The sequence below is a fragment of the Rissa tridactyla genome, chromosome 2 (assembly GCF_028500815.1).
Source record: "Rissa tridactyla isolate bRisTri1 chromosome 2, bRisTri1.patW.cur.20221130, whole genome shotgun sequence".
Taxonomy (NCBI): Eukaryota; Metazoa; Chordata; class Aves; order Charadriiformes; family Laridae; genus Rissa; species Rissa tridactyla.
The window spans coordinates 108,021,251-108,036,504 of record NC_071467.1 but is presented as its reverse complement, the minus strand read 5'-3'; the positions used below and the strand labels follow the sequence as shown (position 1 = coordinate 108,036,504).

The window sequence follows — 15,254 nt, the reverse complement described above, 5'->3', positions numbered from 1 at the left end:
AAAGGCAGATTTTCCCCTGAAATGGATCCATACTGTTCAAAAGAAAGCAGAACACCGTTTGCTATCTCCATTATTCACCTTTTCCTGTGGGTATTCAGTTTCTCACAAACTTTCTTTCCATTTAAGTGGAAAGTCAGGAGTTCAAACTTCTCCTTCTTTTGCTGTTAGGAATATGAGAATAACATATTTTGTAGGACCTCAGCCCGTCCAGTGCCAGTGTGGAAGAAAACTTGAATTATGACTCCATCAGTTTATGTGATCCCATAGAGTAATGAGAAATTTTCCATCATACCCCTTGGCAGCCAGATCAAGGGTGAGTCCTTAGGTCCAACTTAGCGTCTAAGGGTATCTAAGGATACAAGACGTGTGGGAAAGGGACACAAGATCTATAAGAATCTCTGAGAACAGCAAATTCAAGTGGAAATAAAAGGTTTCAGCCTAGACTATATTGTTGGCAGTTTACAATTCATAAGAAGGGCAGAGCCCTGGGAACAGTGTGGCTTTTGTGCTGCATAGTATGTACATAAAAAAGTTAACTAAATTTTATCAAAACCTTTCAAAAGTTAGCTAGTTCTGCTTTAATCCTAGCTTTTGTTTGCCCTGGGTTTAATCCGTTAATTAGAACTTGCATATTTCCAAGTAACTTGCTTCCAGATTATTAAAGCTGCTGCCAGAATTGCATTGTTCATTAAATTCTCTGTAATATTAGCTCTTCTTAGCAATTCGAATATAAATAAAATTCTTGCCAGATATTTTTGGAATAGAAAAAACGCTAATACTTGGCACATCTGTACCCTTCGCAATGTTTTTTACAGACATTCATTTGCAGATACCAGACAGACTAAACTGCTTTATGCCTCTCTCAGATAGATTATGGAAATTCAGGGATTACAACAGAGGTGCTTGCATAGTAAAAAGCTGCGTCTTGTGAGAGGTGGACAATTGTATACCTTTGAAATGGGAATGCTTGGGAGTATGTGTTCTTCAAACCACTGCTAACTATTAAATAATATGTGTTTAGCACTGCAGTTTCAATGCAGTAATTGTTTTATTTGTATTCTCAAAACAATTCCAGTTCCTCAGCTGATGTAAGCGTATATTTTAAAACTAAGTCCATTCCCACCTGTAGTACGTTCTCTGTGTGTTTCCCTGTGTAGGACTGGTAATGAAGTGATGTCTAACAAAATTGGAGAAAACAAATTACTCCAGTGACAGAAGTCTGGTTGTATGAAACCATTATATTATATAAACAAATGAATAGCGCTACAGAATCTTATCCTTACTTTGAGTATGTCATTTGCTAATACATGCATAATGCATTTCTTTTTTACATACCACAGAATGCTTAGAAAGTGTAAGTAGATGATCGTAGTCAAAACAATGATAAATCTTACACTAATATCCGCTGCTTTCATTCAAAGGCACCCTGAAGCACTTTGCAGACTGTTATATATAGGAAAAGAAATTAGAAATAGAAAATTACACTGAGATTTCATCAATATCTCCTGGTAATAATTACAGGATTTGATCAGATTCATTCATCTCCCATTTGGCTATTAATAGGAATATGACATACTCTGAATTCAATCTTTTTTCTCTTAAGGGGATTTTCTTTGGTGAGGAAAAACATCAGAGACTCTCTCCACCCTCTTAATGTGCAAAGTCTTTAAATACTGGCAAAAGCATTATCACTTGCAGGAATTGAGTGTTCCAGCTGTGATTATTTCTAAGTGTGTAGTACAAAGTCGAGCATTATAATCAGTCCTTGGTTTACAACTTTTTTGACTTTGTCAGCGCTGATTAGTATGTCCCGAGGAACTACAAGTACCTTAGAGAAGCGTAACAGAGCCACTCATCTCTTGAGTGTATTTGTCTTTTTGGTGCACGCATGGGCCAAAAGCTGTTGCTATCCCTAAGAGCAGACAAACTGCACAAGTTCTGATGGAGAAAAGACAATGCACTTCTCTCAACTCTTAGTCCAGTACTCCCAGCCATCAATAGCTTCTGTACAGGGGAGAATGCATTTCCTACGGTGATAAGAGAAGTAAGCGATTACCAGAAAAGAAGTCTATTTCTGAAAAGAACTCTTAACATTTAGTTTTATTGTCATGGCAATGGCTTTAAAGCGACCATACCACTAAATGCATAAATAAAATATTAAAATGAGTAGAAACATGATCAGTAAAGACGGAAGAAATTGTTACTGCTCCTTTCTATTTCCTTCAAAGGAGTGAAAGCTATCGGTGACAGGAAGAGTGCTGCCCTTTGACATCCTTATTTGGAGATTAAATATTAGCTCTTTTCGTGAGAGGGGAAGGAAGGAAGGGAAATGCCAATAGTTTTCTTTTTATCGCTCTTTGAAGAATTCTTTATTTTAAATAGACATGTCCATCTTTAAAGCATTCTTTGAAAGAGTAACAATCAGCAGAGAAAGCTAGTCTCGGAGGAAAATCTCAGAAAGAGTAAAGTGATGACCTACATTTATCCTCTATTAGAAAGGAGAGGGTCCCATGGATACAGGTCTTTAGCAGAGGTGGAAGATTAGGTCTACGTACCTGGCTTTCGTATTCACTCTTTTCCTTCTTAAAGGGAAAGTCCTTTAATCTCCCTTTTCTTTATGCCGTCTGTCTCCAAATTGATGAATACGATACCTTTGTAAAGGGCATTGCAACCTGTGGAGGAAAAGCAGTATGCTACAACCTAGCAGAATCTGCAGAAGCAGGCTGTGAAGGTTACTCCTCTCCGTTGTCCTTCCTTTCTAGCGGTCCCCTGTAGCAGCCTCACCGGCGTAGCACCTGGTGTAGCTGTGTCCAACCAGAAAGGGTTAATGATCTCAGCCACACAGAGGGCCCGCTGAGAAAGGAAAGTGCGCTGATGGGGAAGAACAGACAGATGAAGGAAAACAGTCATCTAGTATTTGAAAAACCCTAGTAATTAAATCTTTAATTACTCTCTTCATCACAGAGAACAGACACGAGTTCCAATGAACCGTCGTTTGAAAATGTGATGGTTATTTCCTTAATTACTTTAGTTGTGTTTCTTTTAAAAAGAATTTATTGCCTTCCATCTCTTCAGAAGGACCAAGTGAGGATGATCACTAGGGACACAACTAGAAAATACTACTATGCTACTGGAAAACTATGAGCGTTATCGTAGATCATGCAGCTCCCTGCTGTGCTTCCAGTTGTTAGCCATCTAATGAGTTAGATCATGGAGTCATCCAAGTTAGAGATGGGAAAGACTTCCGGTTTCCTGAAATCCTTACAAGTTCCCAGTTAGAGTCATACTGCGCACTTCAGTAACTTTTCCAGATCCTGAATTCATCCTTCATCTTATGGTATTTTTGAACAAAGGAACTGATTTTTAGATCAAGAAGTTGCTTACTTTAGATACTCTATCACATGACAAGGTACAGCTAAAAAGAAAGAGAAAAAAGAAAAGAGAAATAAATGGATTTATTTTATTTCCTCTTTCTTTTGTGTCATAAAGTGTAGTCCTAGCAGTGTGTATAGTACATTTTTTCCTGTGTGGATATTTTTGGTCTTCCATGTGTTTATGTCAAAAAAAAAAAAAAAAGAAGAAGAAGAAAAGGAAAAGCACCTGAGAGATAAGGCACCTAATTAAATTTGGTTTATTTTATTTTCTATTTGGAAGAAACAGCAGTCAACATGCCAGCTGGATTCGGCTCTTGAAATGAGAAAGGAAAAATGTTGTAACTATGCATAGTGATTTGGTCTAGGCATGAAAAAGGCACCAGCTTAATCACCGCAGTTGAAATGAAGAGCTTTTAGACATGAGTGTAAATTGAATTTTAGCAATCTTGGCTAACTAAAATGGGGTTTGAGGTGCATACTTGTGGTTAGATTCACAGGTTTAGATTTTTGGGACTTAAGCACTTAGTGTTAGAAATGGCAGGACGAAGATGACAAGCCTTTTCAGATGATTAGTCTTTAATTTCTCTACTTTAATATAATACTTAAAATGTTAAATACAAAAGAAGCACCGTTTCCTTGGTATGCAGAAGTCGTATTGTTAGGATAATAACTGGCAGCAACTAGAACACAAAAGACACACTTACAGGAAGCGTTAGGATTTCTTTCCCTCTCAGAAGACATCAGCAAGGAGATCAACGACAAAGCGTTACTCAGTAGCATGGAGCTGGTCAGTCTGGAAAGCCAGGAGACCCACACAAGCCCAGCTGAGTCCAGGACTGGCCACAAAGCAGACTGCTGCTCTGACTGTGTTCCTGAGTGATAGTAGCTGCTATCCATCTGTTTTCCAGTAGACAGGCAGCGTTATTGCTCAGTCTGATGTCGTTTGAGACAGGTTTTTAGGCAGTACTACTGTACTAGTATAATCGTTGCATACCTGTTCTTTTGGTGCTTAGTTCATTGAACAATGATAATGATCAAGGAAATTATTTTAATAGAATTCACAATTGTTTTCTTTTTCTCTCTCTCTGTAATTCAGGAGGAAAGACACTGGGATGTTGTCATACAAAGAGCACCTACCAGTGAGTCAGGTAGTGGTTGGAGATGTTGACCGGCCTGGATCTGAAGCCAAGATATCTGTGGGTCCTGTGCGTTGTCAAGGAGATCGTAAGTGGGCTGATTTTCTTCCGCTTACTCCTGGGCAGAAAGCAAACTAAGTTGGAAGTTGGTAACTTTGTAGACACCTCATGAAAATTTAGAGAAGTGGCTGTCTACTCAGAAACTTTTTTCTAAGAAAGCATGATGTGATTTGAGAAATTTTGTCAGTGAAACTGCAGATATAGTGGCTCGTCTTTGCACTTAAAATATTGATATTTGCCTTTATTTTATGGTAAGTGTGGTAACTTTGATTATTCAGATAAGTTTATGTAGATATAAGCAGTAATACAGATTGTGTAAGAACATCTCAACATCTGTGCTTCTGTTGAGTGCTCTGGTCAGTGTCATTATTATCATTGCTATGCATATCACTGTAAACTACGTTTATGGGCTGTAAATAGCATGATGGCAAAACTTGTCATTGTAAACTCTGTTTACAGGTGTGTGAAGTTTGACAAGATTGCTATCAAGTGATAATCTTAATCAGGGGTAGACATTTGTTTCTTATGTCAAATATTGGGAGGTTTTTGTAGTAGTCTCTGATTTCAAGGCTGAGTGCTGATAGGCGGCGTACCTCCTCCAGTTTGATCAGCAGGTGACAGAGTAAATCAGTATAATGGATAAATTTCCACTTCACACATACAAAAAAGTTGGAATGCAGTGAGGGGGGTTGTATTCTTCCTTCAATCTATTTTCAGAAGGTGAAATTCACTGCCAAAGGCAGAGCAACCGCTTAAGGCCCTTTTAAATCACACTTCAAAAACTTAAACTCCATGCAGTTGGCACACGCGTTCTGCTTGTCCTCTGTATTTGAAGGCCATTCTGTTACAAGAAGTGCAGTAAGGAAAGGTTGCCTGATTTAATTTGCAATAACTAATATTTGCATAGTCTATAAGGAATACAAAATCCATCCTCGGATGCTGGTAAAGAGTACTGTAACTCAGCCTATGAGGCTGCAGTGATGTAGAGATACTGAATGGGTGGGCGTATTACACGCTGGTCGAACAATCTGGTTCTAACCAGCATCCAACATGGCATGACAAGGATCCTTGAGTATGGTTTGTCCTTTCTCCTCTGCCTCTTTACAGCTACATGCTTTCCATCTGCCTGTTTCTAAGTACTTTACAAAGAAGGTCAGTATCATTATCCCTGCCTTAAGCTAAAATAATGAATCCCAACTGAGAGGAAATGACATACTCGGAGTCATCCAGCAGGACAAGTACAAAGGAGAGTTTTCTGGGTCCCAGTCCGGTGCCTCAAACCCCTCAGCCATTGCTCAGTAATACAAATGAAGCTACTTAGCTTCTTTTTCTGTTCATGGTCTTTCTGGGTAGTGCAAATGATCCCTCTGGTTTTTGTTAATGAATCTGATGCCTAACGAGCAGAGATAAATACCATGGGATGTTTGCAAACTTTCACGTCACCTATTTGGTGCTTGTTATTTATGGTGTTTGGCTAATTACAGGTCAGTTTGTGCGTGTGTGTGTGTTTCTCAGCTATGCCTGACAAACATTTTCGTAATTGGCTCTTACAACCGATGGCTAAGAAATAGTGAATAGCATCTTTCTTGCACTTGTATTCCTCATATCCCGAATCTGAGTGCTGATGGCAATATCAGTCTTTAAAGCGTGAGCCATTTCTAAATATTAGGATAAATGAAACCTCATTTGAACAGTCAGTAGCCTTTATTAGCATGTGACTGAGTGACACAGCCATTTGGGAAACTGAATGGGTGTATTCCTAACATCCTGATGAATTGCATTTTCTGTTTGTACTTTACAGATATGATTTGTAGTTTTAAAAAAACTTTGCCTATGAATAAATTTGATTTTACTTCCATGACCATATATTATTGTCAAAAAGCTGGTATAAGTTTTCTCACAGGAGATAATATAAACCCCAGTTCTTTGCAGTTAGTAAAAGCTCCGATTCTATATTCCCAGTGCATTTACTAAGCATTTTCCTTCATATTCTTTCTTGACTGTATACAACAGCTGCTGTACCCCAGACCAGTACAGTCTCACCATGGCTTGTGGAGAACAGGGTTTCTGTCCTGGGGAAAATTCCAAAATTTCAAAATGTGCTTTTGTTCCGAGGGGAAGAAAGATCCATTTTCGGTGTGTTACATGCATCAAAAGCAACATTATTAATACTAAAGATGTTGACTTTCATCACAGCAAAAGTTCAGTTGCATATGTTCTCTATGCAGTTATCGTATAATTTTTGAAGGTGATAAATGAAATTCAGTGAGAGGTATGAAGACTGGCAAAGAAATACAGATAAGGAAGGAAGGTGGAAACGGTAAGAGTGCCTAACCAGTCAAATAAAAACTTACCTATTTAGAAGGGTTTCTCATTGTGGCTGTAGAGCCTGCCAGTACTGTGACAACTCAGAAAGAGTGGTCAGAGACTGGAATAGGCTGCCCAGGGAGGTGGTGGAGTCACCATCCCTGGATGTGTTTAAGACTCGTTTAGATGTGGTATTAAGGGATATGGTGTAAGGGAGAACTTCGTAGAGTGGAGTCAATGGTTGGACTCGATGATCGCAAGGATCTTTTCCAACCTAAACGATTCCATGATTCTATTCTATGATTCTAACTTACCTCATATTGCCCTGAGGGTTGTCCATAGCATGGGATGTATCAGCCCACAGTCCAGTGATATTTTGCAGCACAGGAAAGGCCACATTCTCACATCATAATTACACTATAATTTGCCACACACTTCATAGCTACTTCTGTGTAATACCTAGAGACACTAATGTGTCACCGAGGCCCAGGCACAGCTGTACCTGAGGGCAGTAAGAGTACAGCAGAGCTGCTGGCCTTTGCAGTCCATAAGCTAAGTCCTGAGACAGCTAAAAGCTTGCTGTTTGAGGGCAAGGACAGTTAAAGAAAGCAACATTATGTGTTGTCTCATGCAGTTCCCTTCCTCCCATACCATTCAAATTCTTAAAGAATCAATTAATCAGTTGGGACCACAACAATTAACCATTCCTACACTATTGACTGACCAAAGAAAATCTGAAAATCATTCATCTCAGTGGCATTTGTTTGACACAAACCAAGGAACATTAGGGATGTAGCGCACTTACTGCAGAATGTTAATTGTTCTCGTATTGCAAAAATCACTAGATTCTTCTTTCAGAAATACAGATTTTATTTGGGTCCCACAAACGACAATTTCATTTTTCTATTCCCCTGATTTATGACCTGATAAAGGCTGCTCTCAGCAAGCTTGGGTGGTGGCTATCGTTGGAAATAAAATCAGAAAACTTATCCATGCGTGATGATCCATCTTTGTGTTCCAGAAGTATTTTTCATATTTAACTGCACATCACAAAATGCTATTTGCATCCTGAAAAGTAGTCAGCAAAAAAGGCCTTTGTTACCCCTCTAAAGATCTGCTTAAGCTGCTGAGTTCTACCAGAATGATTAAGAGTCATCTGGTCATTCTGGCAAAAATCCCATGAATCTTGCCTGGGGCCTGTCTTGTACCTTGGATAAAATATCCAGGATGTCTGTTTTCCATTTGCCATTTTACCGTTCAGGAATTCTTTATAAATATTTCATTATTTTTCTAAGTGGTGATCTACGAAGAGAACAGACTTATCCAATTCTATGGAGAACAGGTGCATAACCAGAATATGGATTCAGTGAGGCTTTTGGCATTATATTGCAGCCAAAGATCAAGCAAGGACTTTGAGCAAATGTCAAGTCTACCCAGACTTAAAGCAAAGGTGCCCTTCCTGGACACCGCTATATAAGCATTGTACTTACAGAATGGCGACAGCAGTTTATCAGCAGATTCTCAAGATCCTCGTAAGCTGAACTGGGTTTAAAAATGGAAACGGGGAAAACGTGCATCTGTGTAACTTTGACATTCACAAGTCCTGAGCCTCCGTAGTAGTATTGTATAAGGAAGCTACTCTTGTTTTTCTCAAGTGAATGTGTTCTATGCAGGATCTAGAAAAAAGGGCCAATGTAGAACCACTAATTAATCAGCTTTCCTCTTCAGGTAACTTTGAGACACTGATTAAGATCCCTTTATACAGACCTATTACCGTTGTACAAATGCTAAGGCAATAGCTCCTGGACTCCTCAAAACTGCTGCATTTGGCCTTGTCCAACCAGTAATAGAAAGATCTTGTCCGTCTCTTTATGTTAAGCGACTGTAATGAAAAGGGGCACCTCAAGCCCTCTCCCTTTCAAGGACACAAGTGTGTTGGAGGAGGGAGCGGGGGGGTTCTGTCTCAGCTCAACCTGAGCTGGTAGATCAAGGCTGCAAAAATGGATCTGGCAATTTCTTCTGAAACCAAACTTAGAGCTTTGCTTACTATCTTGGGGCTATTGCTACAGAGATTTCATCGATAATCATATTGAATCAAAATTACTTTTGTGACTTTTGGTACCTTTTCAAGACTTTCTTTTCATTGCCCTGAGGAAAATACTGGTGTTCTTTGACATACTTGTAACCTGCTAAGAGTATCCTTTTCCCAAGGACTTCCAAGGATTTTGATTCAAGTCTGCTCTTTATAAGCCCAGAGGGGAACAGACTGACTATTCTGCTCTAGATTTGCCTTTCTCCTTGAGTCTATTTTCCTTTTGTCCAATTTGTGCTATACCAAAGACAGAATTTAAGGGGGAGGTGTTTTTTATACAGCTCAGATTTATGTTTTTTCCATCTCCTCTGGTGTACAGTTTTTACCCTCCCAGTAGGACTTTGATTTCTGAGCCATGAATCATTTTTTTGTGTTTTACTTCTATTATCTTTAATCTTCAAAATGTGGAGGAGGAAGCAGCTGCATTGACTGCGGTTCTCTCTAAGCTAAGGTTTCATGAAGTCCAGTATCAGCACTGTTCGTATAGGATCTGCAGTGACAGACAAAAAAGTCTTCTTGACAGATGACAGAAATTCGGGAACAACCCAAAACTTGGTTCTTAGATCAGTGCGTTGATTTTGTTTGTGCATGTTTGTGTGTGACTGTGCCTGTGAGTTCTCAGGGGAAGTATACCTTGAGTTCTTTTATTCAGTGATTTTAACTGTGGCTCATCATTGCTCCTTTCATTACTTGATGCTTTGTTTCTTTCACTTCTAAATATCACTTTTGGCTTTGTTCTTGTAGTTCCTTTTCAAATGTTCCAGTAAAGTTGACTTATTTAATCAGTGTAGTGTGGACATGGGAATTTTTTATGACTCTGGGTTTGTATCAAAACCTCCTATAGATATCTAAAACAGACAGCCACTGCCAGGGTCAGTAGTTACACACTGGTACCCTTGTTAAGGTGTGTTTTTGTGTTCCCTAAGTGCTTTTTATGCATCATATGTGCAGTTTTGTGACTTACAACTGTTAGTTGTCATGAAAAATAAATTTACTGTTTCGTATGCATCCTTAGTCCATTTTCATTACATTTCCAAATTGAGGACACTTTCAACACCTTGGACTTGTTTTTCAATGGTACCACCTGAGTTTCAGAAAAGAATAGTACTGCCTTGCAGTGCAGTTTTCAGTTACACATTAAACCTACAAACAAGGTTGATTCTCTAGTAGGATACGCAGTGTGTTGACTCAGACCAGCAGCGATGTTATTGTTACATACCTAGGTAAGGTAAACTGGAGAGTATCCCAGCAACAAACCAATTTGAACTGGTAAAAGATCCAACTGGAATTGCAGTAGAAGCGATTTATTCCTGTCATATCTTAGACAACATGCCGGTAGTATAGGGAATTGTAGGGAATTGTTTTACAGGTTACTGGAAGTGAAAACTCTGTATCAAATGAAAATTAACATCAATGATACCAAAAGAAAAAAAAAATCAAGGCTGAGTGCTTGCAGCTGGCCTCTTAAAAGTATAATTACAGGTGGAAAATACAAAAATTTGGGTTTTGAAACTTCTGAAGCAATGATTCCACTGGAAGTTTGTGTGATGGGATTACATCTCTGAAATTTAGGCAATCCCTATTTAAGGTGTTAATTACTTCCCTGCTACTCAGGTTAGAAAATGAATCAAAATCTCTAGGTTTTTTTTCTGTTTCCCTATTGTTTGCCTGTATTGCTAGATATATCTATACACTTTTATTCTTTATTCATTTCTAATGACTTTCCAATCAATTGTGGTAAATTCCGTAGGGTAAATGCAAAACTTGATCCGTCTAAGAGTTTAACTTTTTTCCCTAGCAACTGTAGCTGCCTTTAGAAAACATTAAAATTTGTCTGCTGAATTTCCCCAGCTATTTCCGCAGCATGTCTTTATCTGTTGCGCTGGATTGTACATTGTGCAATTCAAGTGGAATATAGATTAATCCAAAGAACGTCGGGGCATTGTGCTCGCTGTTTGTCACAGTCGTTCTGATAGTACCAGTGAAACAGGAGAAAGAAAAGCTTTATTTCAATAAAAGTAGCCTGACAACTATTTCAGACTCATTTGAGATTTTCAGTGGATTTTGTTGAAGGTGATAAAATAACAGTGCTCGCTTACAATTTGTTAGGGATCATCCAGTTCAGTTAATCAAATTGCTGTGATCGTTCTTCATGAGCAGTTGCTTTCCTCAGAGATCCAAGAGAAAAGAATGACGTAGTAAGTCATTCTGCTATCTTTTACGGTTATTTCAATTCTGGTTTAAATAATGTTGTTTCCCATAGCTAAGTCTATCTTTCTCTTCACCTTTAACACTGTTTTCATACTGCATAATTTCATACTGCAAAACTGCTTTTATTCTTAAGTTTAACTAGAACTTATTTTAGTATTTGTGTGGAAATGTTTTCAACAGCCAGTTGTGCTGGAGTGCTCTCCTGCAGTGCCTTTATATTTCTGAGAGCTCTTCCTTTTCTCACCTCCCAGGAAACCTCAGGCCATGGCTGGTTGTCTCATACAAGTGCAGGCCATTTCTGGCCTTGTGAATAAAACTTTGTCTGTCCTGAAAATAGGAGCTGAAAAATCTCCATTGTTCACATGAATTTAGGGCATTTCTCTCTCACAATGAAATATGCAAAGAGTTTTAAAGGTGGAAAGAGTACGTCCTCTCGTGGCTTATCTTACAGGTGTTCTCATATCCTTCCTCAGCAGCAAAGTGCTGGCTTTTTGGCTAGTAGTTTTGTCATCCTTTTTGATTTGCAGCCAATTCTCAGAAGCACTATGATTACACTGAAAAGTGATTCTCTGATGTCTTAAATCAGAAACCTTTGAGTTTGATTTATAACTTAATGTTATGTAAGTTTTAACAAGATAAGCTCTACCTCAGTTGATCCATATGGACAGTACCACAATGAGAAGACCTAATGTCTCTGGAATTGCAGATCAGCTTGGAATTCTCTTGAGGTTTGGGGAGTGGGGGGTGGTGGGCAGCGTGAACACCATTTGCGCATATGTGTGCAATTTAAGTTCAAAAAGATATTTTCTTTCTTTGTGATAATACTTAATCTGAGCTAATCATTCTAGACACTTTGCTCCTACTCCTTTGTGTTTGTGGAACAGGAGACCTAGAAAATTGGAAGGAAATAGTCTCTAGAGCACTGTAAGGTTCATTGAGAGTTCATTCTACATACCACCCTGAACGTAAGGTTCCTTTTATATATTCTCAAAAAACCCAACGAGGAATTGGTAAGATTAATGATTTCTGTGTCCATGCACTCATTATAAGCTGTAAACATTTCTACCATTTTCCGAGATTTATAACATGGCCATAAAATTCTCTTTCAGTTCAAACTTTGCATACAAGTGTATTTATGGAATAAATACTTGTAAAGTGACCTGGTTTTAACATAAATCATTTTGACTCACAGGTCATATATGAATATTCTCTAACGTATCCCACTCATTCTCAGGTTTTGCCCTGTTTGCCTTCTGAAAGCAAACCCTACCCGAGAGCGCTACTCATCTCACAGAGCAGGTAGAAATACAGATCACATAAAACTTAACCGTCATCCTAAAAGGCCATATCTTTTTATATATGACTGAAGCAGCAAGATGCCTGCAAATAGTGCAAGAGGATAAAGGAAAAGTAGAGTCAAAATTGTAATTTTGGCATATTGGGAAAACCAGTGCCCTATACAGATTGTGCCATACGCAAGTCCGTAATCCAAGGTAAAAAAAAAAAAGAAAAATCAAACCTTTATATGGGACTGATATTGTTAGAACATACAGAAGAGAGATCCTTTTAACGGCAAACATTAATTCTTGATGTAGTTTGACCCCTTATGTTTTATCCTTTTCAAGCTTTGCTAAGATCTGTTAGAGTCTAAGTGTTTGGTTCAGAACAGTGAGACTTAACGCGACTTTTGCCCGCACCTGGTGATGTATGAAAGTGTTATAGATTACACTGTCATTTAGCGTTTTTTTTTCATTATGGATACAGTTTACATTGCTGGAGAGTTTTCCTTAAGGACAAGAAAGCAGTATGCTCAGAGTATCTCTTTTGGGGGGAAATACATTTAATCCTTGTCATCTTTACTGCTTATTTCCTGCCAGTTACTTTTTCTGTGCACTCTTTACTGTCTTTCAAAATGAAGGTCATATCTGGTTTACACATATATTGAATTTATGTATGAGGAATAACACAGCTCTACAGTTTACATCCCCACACTTCCCAGGTTCATCATGAAATGTAAACCAGACAGTGGTGGAGAAATTTTAACTTGTTTAAGATAGGAATGGACCTGCCTACTATTAATTAATTCTCACATGCATTCAATTCTGTCTAAATATGTATGTTGGTATAAACTACGGAAGGCAGTTCATTCGAATTTCAAAGCACTAATAAACTTTACTCTCTTTATGTATTTGCTGAAGTAATGAAAACATATGGCAATCAATGCCCATGATCAATTCTCCAACCGATCATAAAAGAAAAAAAATGGTGAAACTCCATAGGGGAGTTATGAGCTTTATGTTTCAGAGATAGAGAATTCAAATGAAATTACGAGCTAATTTTATTCAAATTCCCCTCATCATTATGATTATGTTACAGGTTAATTTTATCTTCTTCAATGCAAAAAAGAAGTATCTGAAGCATTTCACGTAAAGTATTGTCTCTAAATTCCTAGGGAATTTAAGCAAAGAGTTGTCTGATAGATGACATACAGTAGCTGTTCATTTTAAACTCAAATCCTGTTAAAGTTATGCGTTAATTATAATTTCAAACACTTTACCATCTATGTGATTGTAATGCATATTAGTATCTTACTGCTTACCTATAGCAAAGTAAGAAAAGCAATTGTGCAGGGTACAAAATCTAAGAATGAAAAGATGAAACAGCTCCCACAGTGTAGGGAGGAGTGAGAAGGAGGAGATGTCCGTAAAGCAATAAGGAACTAGGGGAACCTGAGGCTGAACTGGGGAATGAGAAGTTGCTGGAATACTGTCAATTACATGCACAAATTTACGGTCACCTTTAAATTTCACCCCATAAACCTGAGTAATCTCAGAAATGAGGTATAAAATGGAGGAAGTTATCTATATTCATTTCTTAGGTGGAACTCTTTCTCACTTTAATACTTTTGGCCTGCGTATTCCTGAAGCACTGACTGACATTTAAGGAGCAGAAAGAGCAGAAAAAGGCAAAAGATGATTGAAAGTGAGGTAGAGTGAGGTCAGTCTCGTTCATTGCTATGTGTAAGTTATGCAAATTCAGTCTCATTTAGACATAGATAAGTGAGTGGCAGCAGGATGGAGGATATCGAGTTGTAAAGGAGCTCGTCTAACCTCACAGCTCCCGATAGCTGGAACGCAACACAAAGTAACTCAGTAGCACTAAGAAATGCCCAACCACCAAGATGGAGAAACTAATAAAGCAGAAGAAGGGGGACCCTCGATGCTTATTAAACTTGTACCATCGATCTCTGTGCTAGGGAACCAAGTTACCTCTAATTATGTCTTCATACAAGGTTTTATAATAGCTAAACTTCTTCTGTCCAATGGTTGAATAAAAAGGAAGGTTAGGTATGTATTCCACAACCACAGCTGCACTTCATAATGATTTCTTATCCCCAGGCCCCTCTCCCAATCCATTAATTGTAGGGCTGAATTCTGACAGCTGCTGTTCAAAACACTCCCATCAAGTCCTGTTACATGTATATATACACAGGATTTGGTTTGTATATCACATCCCACTTGGTGCTTACCAGGATTTTCTAAAGAACGTATCCTGATCCTTCTCTTGAAGAGGAAGCAAGGTCATTCTAAATTTTTATGTAGACCTATGATGTGGTCCCCAAAGGAACAGAATTAGTACCTATTAACACAGGATTGCAAAATTGTGCATTTTGGGCAAGCGATTAGAAGTCTGAACTGGGGAAAGGGAATATGACAATAGCTTAAGAGAATTAGAATAGATACAGTGTGAGGAATTAACCTCTCATTTCTTTTCTCTGAACTATGAATGTTTTTTTTCTGACCTTTGTCTTCTATGGAAAAAACTTGCAAATGTGAGGGGAAAAGGGCTAGAAAGCCGTAAGAGGAATATGAAGAATTGCCTACTTACTCCCTTTTCCATTGATGATGCCATCACTTGCACTATTGTATTTCTGGGTTTGAATATGCTAGGTTCCAAATTAAAGTTGCAACCTGTGAAGTGCCATAAATTCAATATTTAGAAACCAAGTTTCAGAAGAAAGGTTGCAATTCCCCTTCATTCTTCCCCTTTTCTGTGCTAAAGACTTTATCTTTT

The 15,254-nt window shown here is 38.3% G+C and overlaps 1 protein-coding gene across 1 annotated transcript in view; it reads left to right on the top strand.

Annotated features, from left to right (window-relative positions):
• Nucleotides 1-15,254, top strand: part of CNTNAP2 (contactin associated protein 2) — a 1,192,916-nt gene that overhangs the window by 1,013,421 nt on the left and 164,241 nt on the right. Inside the window, exon 14 of the mRNA XM_054190578.1 lies at nucleotides 4,471-4,598. Within this exon, the coding sequence (XP_054046553.1) occupies nucleotides 4,471-4,598 (128 nt within the window). The remainder of the gene's footprint in view (nucleotides 1-4,470; nucleotides 4,599-15,254) is intronic.